Source organism: Apium graveolens, chromosome 2 (genome assembly GCF_009905375.1).
Source record: "Apium graveolens cultivar Ventura chromosome 2, ASM990537v1, whole genome shotgun sequence".
Taxonomy (NCBI): domain Eukaryota; kingdom Viridiplantae; phylum Streptophyta; class Magnoliopsida; order Apiales; family Apiaceae; genus Apium; species Apium graveolens.
In genome coordinates this window covers 97259777-97272835 of record NC_133648.1, presented here as the reverse complement: position 1 = coordinate 97272835, position 13059 = coordinate 97259777, and the positions used below count along the sequence as shown (strand labels likewise).

Below are 13059 nucleotides of genomic sequence, written 5' to 3'. Positions count from 1 at the left end.
TTGTGTTTTGTTTATACTTTTGTTTGATTATGGTTGATTTTATTTGGTGTTATATCTGTTGAGAACGAGTTTATTAATGTTTTTGGTGATATGGAAAGTCTGCATCAAATCTGGGATAGTGATGGGTTTACACTTTCGGCATGTATATATAGATAGTTGAGGTGTTTTCGGTAGTTGTTTATAATGGAATCCGGCATGTAAATAGCTAATCAAAATTCATCATTCACAGTTTACAATTTTGGCATGTATATATATGGCATCCGGGATGTAGATAGTTGGGGTGCATTCGACATTTGTCTATATATGATATGCGGCATGTAGATAACTGAGATGCCGATTCTTCAATCTCATTTTATGCGATTGATGTTTCTGAACACCGGGATAACAATAATTTTTATGTAATATGATCAATTGTGATGTTTTCAGATATTTTAGTATAGTTTGGATCGTTTGAGATGTTTTTAATTTCTTTTTTTAGTTTCAAGAATTTTTAAATTCTGTGTGTTAAACAATCAGAAAATATATCGTCTAAGTTATTTGTTTTACGACCTGATTGTATTGACAGTTAAAGATTTATCCGACCGTATTATGTTTAAATTAATGAAAATTATTTTTTATTTGTCAAAAAAATTTGAACAAGTCAATGAATCAAGGCAATACATATAGATGTACAGGCCCGGCAATTCAAATAACCTACTAAAAAAATTCAGTTTTAAATATCAAAATTAAGGAAAGTAATTTCACTTTTAGTCGCTTTTAGTTTGCTAAAATAAGATGGGGCTTATGTTAGGCAAATCAGTCCAAACTAGACCTGAAAAAATGGGTCTGAATCCGAATAACTGAACCGAAATTCATAAAACCGAGATCCGATTCGAGATCCGAATCAGATAATTCAATAATTATCCGAAAACCAAATTAAACCGATCCGAAAATTACCCGAACCGCACAAGTTCGAATCCCGCGGGAGGAGAATTTATGATTATGCCTCCTGAGTCAGAGTTTGTCGCTTAAATGCGGTTTACCTTGGTTCACGTGGTTTGCAGGCTATTGCGTGAGCCCGTAGGGTTTACCCAGTGCGCACCCGAAGGGTAGCGGCTGCGGGTTACCTACGATAAAAAAAAAAAAAAAAAACTTACCCGAACCGAAAATTTAACCGAAAATGATCCAAGTACTAAATCCAATTATAAATTGGAACCGAACAAAACCAAGTCATATATTATCTGAACCGAATGTGATCCGAAATAAGCAAAATTCTTATTTAAAAATATTTTATGTTTATGATAATATTATTATTTAATCATAATAATTTGTAAAAGTACAATATATTATATTAAAAGTACTATATTTAATAAAAAAATATTTTTTTAAGTCTCATAAATTGAAAAAATGAATAAGTTATGATCCAAAAATATCCGAACCGAATTTAATCCGAACCGAATTTGTCCGAGTTTTATCCAAATTGCATCCGCTTTTAATCCGAATAAGACCCGAACCGAATCACATCCGATCCGATCCGATTGGTCTTCAATTATGCTATAATCTGAAAGTGAAACCGATCCGAAATTGGTCTGATCCGAAACCGAACCGGTTATCCGATTTGTCAGGTCTAGTCCAAACTACACAAACTAGTTACTACATAGATTCGGACCACATATCACAGAGTAATCCTGCATTTTTATCCCAGACATCCTATTTAACCAAATGTCACTGTTAACCAAACTATTTCTATTGTGCTCTACAGATAATTAATACTTCATGTGTTTTTGCATTTAGCCATGCAAATATCAGAAATTAAGGTTCGAAGTATATCATACATATAGTTGAGTTTGCATTTCATCAGTTGCACTTGTATTTCACATTTTCGATCTATCTTCTGTACATTATTTCTTCGATAGTCGAGCATCCAAGCAAACAACACCCATTGTGTGCCGAAAGGTCAGAAAGAGATCTCAGAGATAATTAGCTTTGTGAGTTGAAACTACAAGACTACATCAATATGCAAATTCTAGGCAAAGGTATTGTCATTGGTTCATCAAACAACTCCAGAAGGCTAATCAGTCTGCAGTTGGCCCAATAAGAAGCGTAGACTCAGCAAACCGGCTATAAAATAAGCCTGTTTGTCATCTCCCTCTTTAACACTAACAGATGAGAATGAAGACTCCCAGGGGCCCCAACCACATACCGTAAAATTGGTCCTGGTTAAATTTTATAAACAGATAGTCGAATCACAATGGGAACTCTTTCTGGAGAACTTCAAGATTCCGAGAGTCACAAGCTTCCATCATGTCAGTTCTAGATGCACAGCTGCATAAAAAGTGACATCCATAACTTGTTGAATTATAAGGCTACAAAATATTTCATATTTTATTGATTATGTACCTTAGAGAGATTCTCAAATACTGCCAAGCATTATCGGCTTTTGGATTCATTGCAAGCGCTCTCACATAGTAACGAATTGAATCCTCGTACATGCCCTGGGTAGAGAAGTCGTGTTAACATTACTTATTAAGTAGCACAATAAGATCTGGCGGTATTTACTAAACCACCCCAAACTCGTAAAAGCATGTAAAGTCACAACAAAAGAAATTCATCAAAGCTTTTAAAGAATTGATCCAAATACAGTTACATCAGAACGAACATAGTTACACCAGAACCAGAAGAATGGATATTATAAAACAAAACTAGAAGAATGGTCCTAATCAAATAGTTAGAACTTAAAAAAAGTAGAGTGCTGTAAGAAAACACATTAGAATAAAATGTAGAAGCAATATCTTATATGTATAAGGCTGGTAATAGTCACCAAAGACGCGCATTCATCAGAATCCAAAAGATACCTGGTTGGCGTAACTAATACCCATGTTTGCCCATGCACGAACATAATTAGGCTTCAGATCTAGAGCCTGTAATAGAGAGGAAAGTAACACAAATGCAGACCGAATCATCCCTCAGTTTTATAAGTGGTATAACTGTGTATGTAAAATACTTGAGTTCATTGAAGTTGGCAACAAGAATCACACTAACTATAACATTTAGGGGAGTAGAGGGCTGATGGGGACCAGCATATGTTCACTTCTGAATATATAGCATAAGTGTTTTTTATGAGTTTTATGTAGCCTACTTGGTAAATAGAGTGTAAGGAAAGAATGAGAAAAGGTGATGCTTTGAGCTCTGTTATCTATACTCAATTTTTTTTTAATATGAATTGTTCTTTCCCCATCTCTTTATCATGATACGGCCACATCTTTTTGCACATGAAATTTGCTATTTCAAGTTTGGACATGTTCTCGAATCAATGCATAATATAGCTAAAAAAATAACACACCATATATATTTGTGGTATTAATTCCAGTTGTATTTTGATAATCTTAAAATTTGTCCAAAATATTAATTTCAGTTGTATATTGAAAATCTAAAAATTTGTTCAAAACCAACCAGCATCCCCCTCCCATGGAGAACAAAAAAAACATCTTTTCTTAACCCTCATGAAAACTCTCTCACTTCATTTGTTTATCTTAAATAACACGTGCATGTTTTTTTCCTACTTCTGTTTTTCTGGGGAAAAGCTTTTAAACAACAAAAATATAAAAATAATAATACCGACATGTTGGTACGCTAATATTGCATCAGCAGCCTGAGCACTATTTGCTTGTGTTGCTCCAAGTTTGTTCCAAAGAGAGTAATCATATGGCCTGAGCTTCAAAGCTGTTACAAATGACTCGGCTGCATCGTCATATTCTCTAGATAAGTTATATAAGACACCGAGTACCGCGTGTAAATCAGCATCTTCGGGTGATATTTTAGCAGCATCACTAAAATATCTAGCAACCTACAATATATAAGGAAACAAATAAACAAAAGAACAAATGAGAAATCAAATACAAGACATATCTGTGCCTTAAACATGACAGAAACAATTGGCAAAAGTCTTTTCGTTTCATCTGTTTTAAGTTTTTTCTAGGAATGTCTTTTTCATGATATTGAAATTTCTACTCAGCAGCTATAAGTGGTCCTATAATGCATGGATACTAAGCAAGACAAAGTACATAGATAACAAGTTATAGGATACTCACATCAGCATGATGCAGAGAATCAGATAGTTCTGGAGAAGAAACTGTCCCATATTTTGGATGATGACGCAGCCAACTATATAAATACTTCAATGCAGCTGCTTGTTCCAACTCTGAGATCTCAACAAGTTCAAATTATTGTCCATTACAAGATTATTTGCAAATAAAAGCTATGTTAAAACACTCTGTAGCACATACCACCAGCCATCCAATCTCGAGGTAACCACTAAGATAATATCAATACAATCAGTGCGGTGTCAACTAGTAGGTATTATTGATAATATCTTAATCTACTTTAGCGTAGAGCTATAACTTACCATTTGTATGGCTCACACCAAGAGCAAGAAGCACTTCCAGATTAGTTGGGTCTGCTTCGTGTGCACGCATCATAGCTGCAATAGCCTGGGAAAAACGTAGAACTTTCAAGCAAAGAAAGTGAATATACAACCTCCCAAGCACAGACCGTTCATCTATAGCAGTAGTTTAATTCCCTGTAGATGTCATATGCCTTGTTCTGTCTATTGCCATGTTTATCACTTAATTGCAAACCCTAACAATGGTGTTGAGTGTACCAATCAAACCTAATACATCTAGTTCGTTAATACTTCCAGGACCAACATAGTTCTGGTTGCAATCTTTACATGTCATATGCGACTTCGGAAACAGATACTGAGAAAAGCAACAGTCTTAAAATTATTTTGCCTTTAATCATATCAGAAAACGTCTACTCCAACATTCATATTGTACATCTGTCATCTTAAGAGGCCTCCTAATAAAACTAAATCAGAAAAATTAAAGGGTTGCCCAAAACAGGTCTGTAGCTCTTCCTTACACCCCATGAAATTACTGTCTGTGGAATGAAAAATAATTGCATCTATGTAGGGATTGCAATGCTATTTATCTAATCAATGACATCACATATGTGTTTCATAGAAGATGCAACTAACCTGTTGATCATCATCATTCTCAGCATGGGCTAACCCGAGAAACCTCCAGCCTTCAGAATTATCAGGATTCTTAAGCACTTCGGCCTCCAATGCTAGCACTGCCTCACTTAATAATCCCTCGCGGAACAGTTCCTGACCTTCTTGAAAAGGATTGGGGTGACCAACATAAGGATTCAACTTAGAAAATACATAGACACCTTTTGAAGTTACTGACTGCTGCTTGACAATGGTTTGTTCATTTAAGTACCTATACGCCAATTCCAGCAGAGAAGCACGCAAGATAAAACTTTTCTTAAATAGCAATTTTGTAAATTCGCAATTTTATATGCGAGACTATTGCAAACATTTTCACTTTATAAATTAAGATATTTAGCATTACAATAACCAATAGAAAAAGATCAATTGACAGAATTTGTTTGAACATTAAAATCTGTTCAACTTACTCATCATAAGTATCTGCCCAGCTATCATCCCCTAGTATCCCTTCACCAACCTGACGCCCAAATTCATCTGCCCAATCTTGAACATGCAACTTAGAAAACTCATTAACCCATTGGTCATCCACTGGTCCCTGTTGCTCGCGTGCAGTTGTGAATTCATTCACCCACCCAGCAGATCCACGAAAAAGCTGACACCATAAACAAAGATCAAAGAAAGCAAAATTTGGCTGAAACACATATTTGGTAGTGATAGCTTACAGGGACAATAATGTTCAATTAAGAAAGAAAGAAAAAGAAAAAAAGCATATCTGCATAGAAAATATACCAATATGATTCTACCACTATGAAATTCCTAGTAAGAATTTCACCATGTCAAAAAAACGAGTATAAAATTAAAGTAAAGTTTCATTTACAGATTCACTACATTGACGACTTGACGTCATACCTTCTGGTTACTTCCTACGGGCTGAAATTTCATTTAAAAATGGTAAACTGCAGCAGGAATAGTAACTTGGTAAAATTGAGGTATTCTGCCTCATCTATGGACTGCCAATGGCAGAGGTGCAACATATGATTTAGAAAAAAGTTTAGGTAGATAATTTTAACTATCTGTTATGCATGTGGACTGATATTAATGTGTCAAGATTTGAACCCTGTCATGCACATCGAATGTGAATAAGACCAATAGTTTTTTAATCACCCAGAAGATGAGGAAGGCAAGTGATGTAGAAAATGGTAATCCGGGGTTAAAAACAGGGAGAGAACCTATCTCCACAAAGAACCAATAAATCCTCAGATTTAACAAATGTTCAAAGGCTTAATAATATAAGTTGATTACATATCCTTATAAAGAAGAAAACATGATATTGTCTTATAAAAAACTAATCCTAGTAGTTGATATAATGATTATTAACATTAACTATTACCATATATCTAAATTCTTAGTAATAGATAACTATTACAATATATCAAGGTTCTAGAATATTCTTTCTAAATAAATAAAAGCAATGCACTTGCATCAAAATAATAACATAACATATTTTACCACTAAGTTAATATTTCCTGCAAAGCATCAGCACATGGCCTCATTGCCTTGATACATTGAGTACAATCATAGCAAGTTCAACAAATAATAAGCATCTTCTATCATGTGAAATATGAAAACATGAGTAGTGGATTAAAGTACATCAAAGCAGGAGTTCAGCATTAGTACTTGCCTCCTCCCGTTCAAACTGATCAACCCATGATTGACCTCCATTAAACTGTTGTTGATATTCTGTTGCCCAGTCTCCAGGAGCAGGGAGCCCAGATGACTTGACTTGATTATCCTCAAATGTGATTTCTCCGCGACTCATTTTTGACACAAACTGGAGGAACTTGGAACTCTGCATGTACAGAAATGTATTGAAGCGTCCATTGAAATATCAAAGGGCAACATCTAAGGACATTAAGAAATCCAAATTGTGATGCTTAGGGATGCTAATACGCTTTAGTCATCAAGTTGCACAGCACATATTACTGTACCCCTATAAAAGAAGTAGAAATGATAAATGGGTTCATGAACTCAGCTGGAAGCTAGGATTAGGGTAAGGAGATTAAGCAAGACTTCATACATAATTCTTCTTATCCTGTTTTTTTTTCTTGTTTTTCCTTTTTTAGTATTCAATATTTAAGTATCCATGTTTGGCACCAAACAATCGAAGGTATGACACAATTCAACTACGAAATCAAACTTAATCGAGATCCAAAGTACCGAGAACACATATATAGAAAGTTGATAACAGTCGACAGCACTAGTTAAGAGAAATGAATCAATTTCTAAACATTTAAGACAAGCTAGCTGTTTAAAAGAGACAAATTTTGCAGCCACAATCTAACAATCAGCCAGCACATGCAAGTAAAACTTGTAGCTACTTCAGCTTAATTATAAAGAGGATTCTGATCTGGTAATTCCCTGTGAAGGTGCTGTTCTAATACTTCCTGATGATGACTTGCATCTTCTTCGAAATAGTCACTTACAATTTTATTTTAGGAATAAGCTCATTTTGGGGAATTATTCTGAAGGTCTGACAGATTGCCCTTTCAAAAGGACTCTTACATTCACTACCTTTTATTGTTTTTTACACTTGTACACATCCTATTATAGTTTCTACATTTAAATTTATTTTATCACACTAAAATACCCATATGCAACAAAATAACTTAAGATTGTGTTCGAAAACCTGAAATCCATTTCAAAATACATGATTTGAGTTATTATTTCTAATTAACGAACTTGGGCTTATTTTTGAATGCCATGAAATTAATTTAAATCAAATGATTATGAAAATCCAAACACGTTATTTGGAGCCAATTCATCATCTGATATGAAATCCTCGAATCCAAAAATACTACCATAGTAGCAGATACAAACCTCTAGTATGTGAAAAGTAACAGACTAGTTTCCGAACCTTAAACTTGGGGTCTGGATTCTGAGCCAGTGTATGAGCCAATACGCGAGTCTGCTCCATGGCAGCTAAGCTAGGAACACTTGCACCTCTCACTTGGCCAAATGATGCAATTTGAGATTGCTCCTGAGATTGATGAAACAAGTAATATGTGTTATCCTTATGTGCAATAGAAATACCTGGAGGTGGTTCAGCAATAAGTCAATAACACTATATACAGATATACTTTGGACTTTGAGATAACAAAACAGGTTAGATAGTCAAACATCCAGAGAATGGAGGATCAACGAATTATAGTTCAGCCACAGTTGGAGAAAGGCTGCAGCTGAATTGGTTGTGCGCAAAGAATATATTACTCCGCCTATGCTTTCTTTTAAAAAAAATAATCAGCACTACATAAGAAAAGGTACACATCTGAGAGGATACACCGACAAATTTGCAGATGACTGCATTTGTAAGTGTACATGCACAGTTCCCTTGGTCAGGGAACTGGTAATGATAAATTCTAATTAGGAAACTTATTGTAGTTTAAATCATCAAGATTTCTAGTTGGAATATATTAGTGTCAAGCATACATGTGTTAGTTCCTAAATGAAAGGGGGGAGGGGAAGCAAATTACTTGCATATCAGTAAAATATATGACAACAGAAGGCAACCAAAATAACAACCCAAAGGTAGTTTTTACATTTTCAAACTCGGATGCCCAACCATTAGCTCCATGCAGCTGCTCAAATGACTGTGCCCAAACATTAGGGTCACCCTTTTGTACTCTGTGCTGGTCATACTCAGCAATCCATCCATCAGCATCACGGGGGCCATTTTGCATACTTTGGGAGTCATTCCAAACATTCTCCATTTCTTGAGATCTTCCAGGAGGGGTTACCCTAGCTTGTACATCAGTGTCAATATCCAGAGAAGATAATAATGCATTTACCTGTACAAGTTCACAAAGCCAATTTAGTGCCTGTTTGGGCACCACCCCTTTCGACTTAAACGGCTAGGAAAGCTCTTTTAACTTTGTGCTAACTGTTTGGGTAATATAAAGATTGATCATATTTGTCTACTTATATGATGGAATGCCAAAGTGGAGATACCCTACTTTGTGAATTCCATTTTTCCTCCTGTCCACTTTTCTTCGGTTTCATCCTGGTAGGTGTATAATTACTTGTATTTTTAAATTTTATCCTATTGTATTAAAATTGTTATGTTGAAATTCTATTTTTTGTTTATTTGCTTAAGTTTATTTATTTATTTATATTAGTTAACAAGTATGGCCCAAAATACTCGCTGGCGGTTCAACTAGCCCAAAATACTCGCTGGCGGTTCAACTAGCCCAAAATACTCGTTGGCGGTTCAACTAGCCCAAAATATCCACCCGACACTCCATTTTCGAGGCTCAGTGAATTTTAAAATTTCTTCTGTTATTTATAATTTTTATTTTAAAAAATTTAATACGTGGTCAGTGAATTTTAACATACGTGCACAAGTACAAAGAATCATAAAAATTCAAATATTTTTGTTTTTCAATTTTTTTATTTATGAACTATAATTATTGTTAAAATTTGATTTTTCAAAATAAGTATTTTAACTTATAAGTTAAATTTACCAAACACATCACCAACTTATACCTAAATTTATCCAAACGCCTAAATAACTTATAAGTTACGATGTTCATATCACTTATACGACACTTTTCAACTTTAAGTCATAAGTTACATTTTTACCCCAAACGAGCCCTTAATTTTAATAAATTTTACACTGACAATATAGGGGAAACTGTTGCTGTTGAAATATAAATCATGGCATAAAAACTAATTCCAAAAAGAAGGGAAGTAAATAGAGGAATAACTGTTGGCAACATACAACATTATTGCAGCAACAAATTAAGGAAAATGGAAAAAAGCTAATACTGTGTACTAATTTAAGAAGTTACAGCATAGAAGTGAAGTAGACATTGTAAACTTTGGGTAAATATAGGAACAGTGACAACTGGGTGACATCGGCAGCATTTCCAAGCACTAATATGCGAGTACACAATAATGAGTAAAGCTTGATAAGCACAACTGTCAGACCCTTAAGAGATTGGGGAAATTTTATATCCTAAGATGTAACCAACAAAATGTTGGCAGGGGATCATACGGTGCGAACATATATTAATAATACCAAAAAGATGGCATCCGCTATTTAAAAGATAAACTTACACTAGAAGGGAGACGGGGAATACGAGACAAAGTTATAGACACGTCCCGATAGCTAATTTTGTAAACCCGTCGGCCAAACATGAATTTGTATTTAGTTTAGAGAGAAATAATTTTTTTTTCTTAAATATGGGGCTTGTAGGTTTTAAAATATGTAGTAGATTATTTAATAAGCCCAATTGTTTGGTTACTTAATTAGGTATTCTGTTCCCCATATATAATCGCCCCATATCATTCAGCTTTGGCTATACACTTTTTCTTGGGAAGAATATTATTGATTATTCTTGGGATTCGTATAATTTCTGCTTCATTATTCGTTTTAATCTCTTGTCCTGCATCAAATACATCACCGATCAATACCTAATTTTGGACATTGTCATATCCTTGTCTTTGAAAATTCAGCTAAATAATTACTTTTTTATCCAACTAGGAGTATTGTGAAATATTAAAAGGAAAATATCACATCACTGAAGCATGAAATATTCATGCTGTCCATCATTGATTGGTAAACTTTTGAATCCTTTCATTAGCTACTATCATAGAGCCTTCAACATTTAATATAATCAACTAACCTGTGCATTAACAAAGTCCTCATTCTTGTCAGCAAATAAGTGCCGAGCCATGATACTGCTCCGGTCACGAATGCGTTGTTTTTCACCTTTAGACAATCCAAGAGCAGGAAGTGGGGTAGGATGGAAAGGAAGACCTCCATGCCCACTGTTGACAAATGAGTGCAAAAAATTTGATAGCACTCTTTGAGGTGGGCCTGTAATTAGACAGATAATGCAAACTCCTTATCAAGCCACGATTAGTAAAGGTGGATCTTCCTATCTAATATGGTCTACCCAGACATAGACAACAGTTGATAAAGGGTCTGGCATTTTATGGATAAAAATAGTCTCATAACCATAAATTTATATTAATTTGCCAAAAGGAAGACAGAAATGAGAGTTTGAAAATAGTATAATTCCCTCACCAATGAAGCTGATACAAAGAGTTTGAATTATTTTCCAAGGCGCTATGGTAAAGGACACACTCACACTCACTTCAAACTTAACAAAAAGATTCCTTTTCAATGGAAAATCAACAGTAAAGAAATGAACCATTTACCATCATGTGGTTGAAATTGAATTTGATCAGGCGGAATTAGATTGTTTCTACCCTGGAATAATGGCATCTGAGGATTTTGTATCTCGTCCCAAGCATTAGCAAACGCATCTTGACCTGAAGATCGGAAGCCTTGAAGGAATACTGAGCCCTGACATTCAAAAAAAATTTACGAAACCGTTTCAATCAAACTCCACAGGGGAAAAAGAAAAACCCTGAAGAGTTAAATTGACAATACCTGGCTACTTGCATGAGGAGGATGATCAAATTCAGAGCCATGGAGAGCAGGCTCCAAACCCCCCTCATATATATTTCCATTAGAAACTCTATTGGTTGATGTAGGAACCTCTTGTAGCCTTTCCTGCTTATTATAAACAGATATCTTGTCACCACGCGATCATATCATCATACAGAGAGACGTGCAGAAGTGTTTGTTGATTGTCATCACTGCACTATATATCCATCAATACGAGGAAAAAAAGGCACATTCCCCATTTGTCAGTGACGGTTCCAGTTTCATCATTTTAAACCTTTTTACAAATGATTGTTTTGTCAAGTAAAATTAATTACTTCTTTAAAAAAAACCCATCTTTCTAAATATCAATCTTATATTAGCCTAACGATGTGTTACATTATAAAATCCAAGAATCTAGCATTCTCCACAAAATTAATGGAATATCCACTAGCTTATAACTAACTGAATCCTAGCTTATAAGCCAGTATCCCCATTACTTGGGTAATGTACACATGATTCATGATTCATGATTGTATTGTTAATGACCGAAACATAATATCTTGTATTACGAGTTATTTAGGTAATCTGGTAGCTAACTAAGTAAATAGGAGCTCGAAAAAGCTAATTTGTATCCTCGACAATATCAATCAAATTGGGGCAGTAATTTACCGAACCTAATAAAACAAAATATACACAAAAGGCAGGAGGAATGAAACTCTAAAAGCCTGAATATAAAATTAAAATAAAAAAAAGAGAAGAGAAAGAGTAAAGGTTGGTAGGGGGGACCTGAGTTTTAGAGGAAGAGCCAATAAGTGCGTTAGCGAGAGCACCTAGTGGATTGGAAGATGACGAACCCGGTTCAGCGCAAGCTGCTCCACCCGAAACAAGCTCCCGCATCGCCATTTTTTTTACTTGCCCCAATTGATAAATTCAGTAGCTTAGTTAGGGTATTAATAATATTCAGACAATTGTATTATGTTATGACAGGAGACAATAATAATACTAGTAGTTAAATGTTCAACATTCCATATGCTGCTCTCCAGTCAGTGGACTTATTATAACAGGGGGAGTAGGAAGATCAAGATGATAATTCAGTAGCCTAGTCCGCCCTGAGAAATGTAATTTATAGTTGACTAATTTGTAATTTGCATCCATGACTTTGACGAAATCTCACTTTGGTATCAGATTTTTGGGAAATTACAGTTTCCACCCTAGATTTAGAAAATACCGACAATTAACATCTCTTTAACAGACTAAACGTTAACTCAGACAGTAACGTTATCTGACATGGAGTATTACTGGTATTTTTTTTTCAACATATATAATTGTAAAATGAGTATATATAGATCCCAAAATTGATATGTTTTTTTACTCTTGCATATTAAGCCAATTTCTTTCATTTATATAGGTAAAAAATGTCAATTAAGTATATATGTAATAAATGTACGGTAGAGAGGAAGGCTTGGGCTGATGCAAATGCAGGTCGTCGTTTTCTTGGGTGTGATATATATACCTGCAACTTTTTCCGGTGGGTGGATGCACCCTTATGTGGACGTGCAAGAGCTATTATTCCGGGTCTAATTCGACCAATCAAGGCGCTTGGCGGTGAACAAAGATA

The 13059-nt window shown here is 34.9% G+C and overlaps 1 protein-coding gene across 1 annotated transcript; it reads right to left on the bottom strand.

The window, feature by feature from the left end:
* Positions 1-1708: 1708 nt before the first annotated feature.
* Positions 1709-12543, bottom strand: LOC141707673 (peroxisome biogenesis protein 5-like). Its single transcript, XM_074510975.1, has 15 exons — positions 12228-12543; positions 11445-11567; positions 11210-11357; positions 10672-10865; positions 8587-8835; positions 7905-8027; positions 6672-6839; positions 5458-5642; positions 5015-5261; positions 4385-4469; positions 4071-4180; positions 3602-3826; positions 2835-2900; positions 2380-2474; positions 1709-2304 (listed from the first exon to the last, which is right to left on the bottom strand). Exons 1-15 carry the CDS (start codon positions 12342-12344, stop codon positions 2226-2228), a joined length of 2214 nt encoding a protein of 737 aa, XP_074367076.1. The 5' UTR covers positions 12345-12543; the 3' UTR covers positions 1709-2225.
* Between the last annotated feature and the right edge of the window lie 516 nt (positions 12544-13059).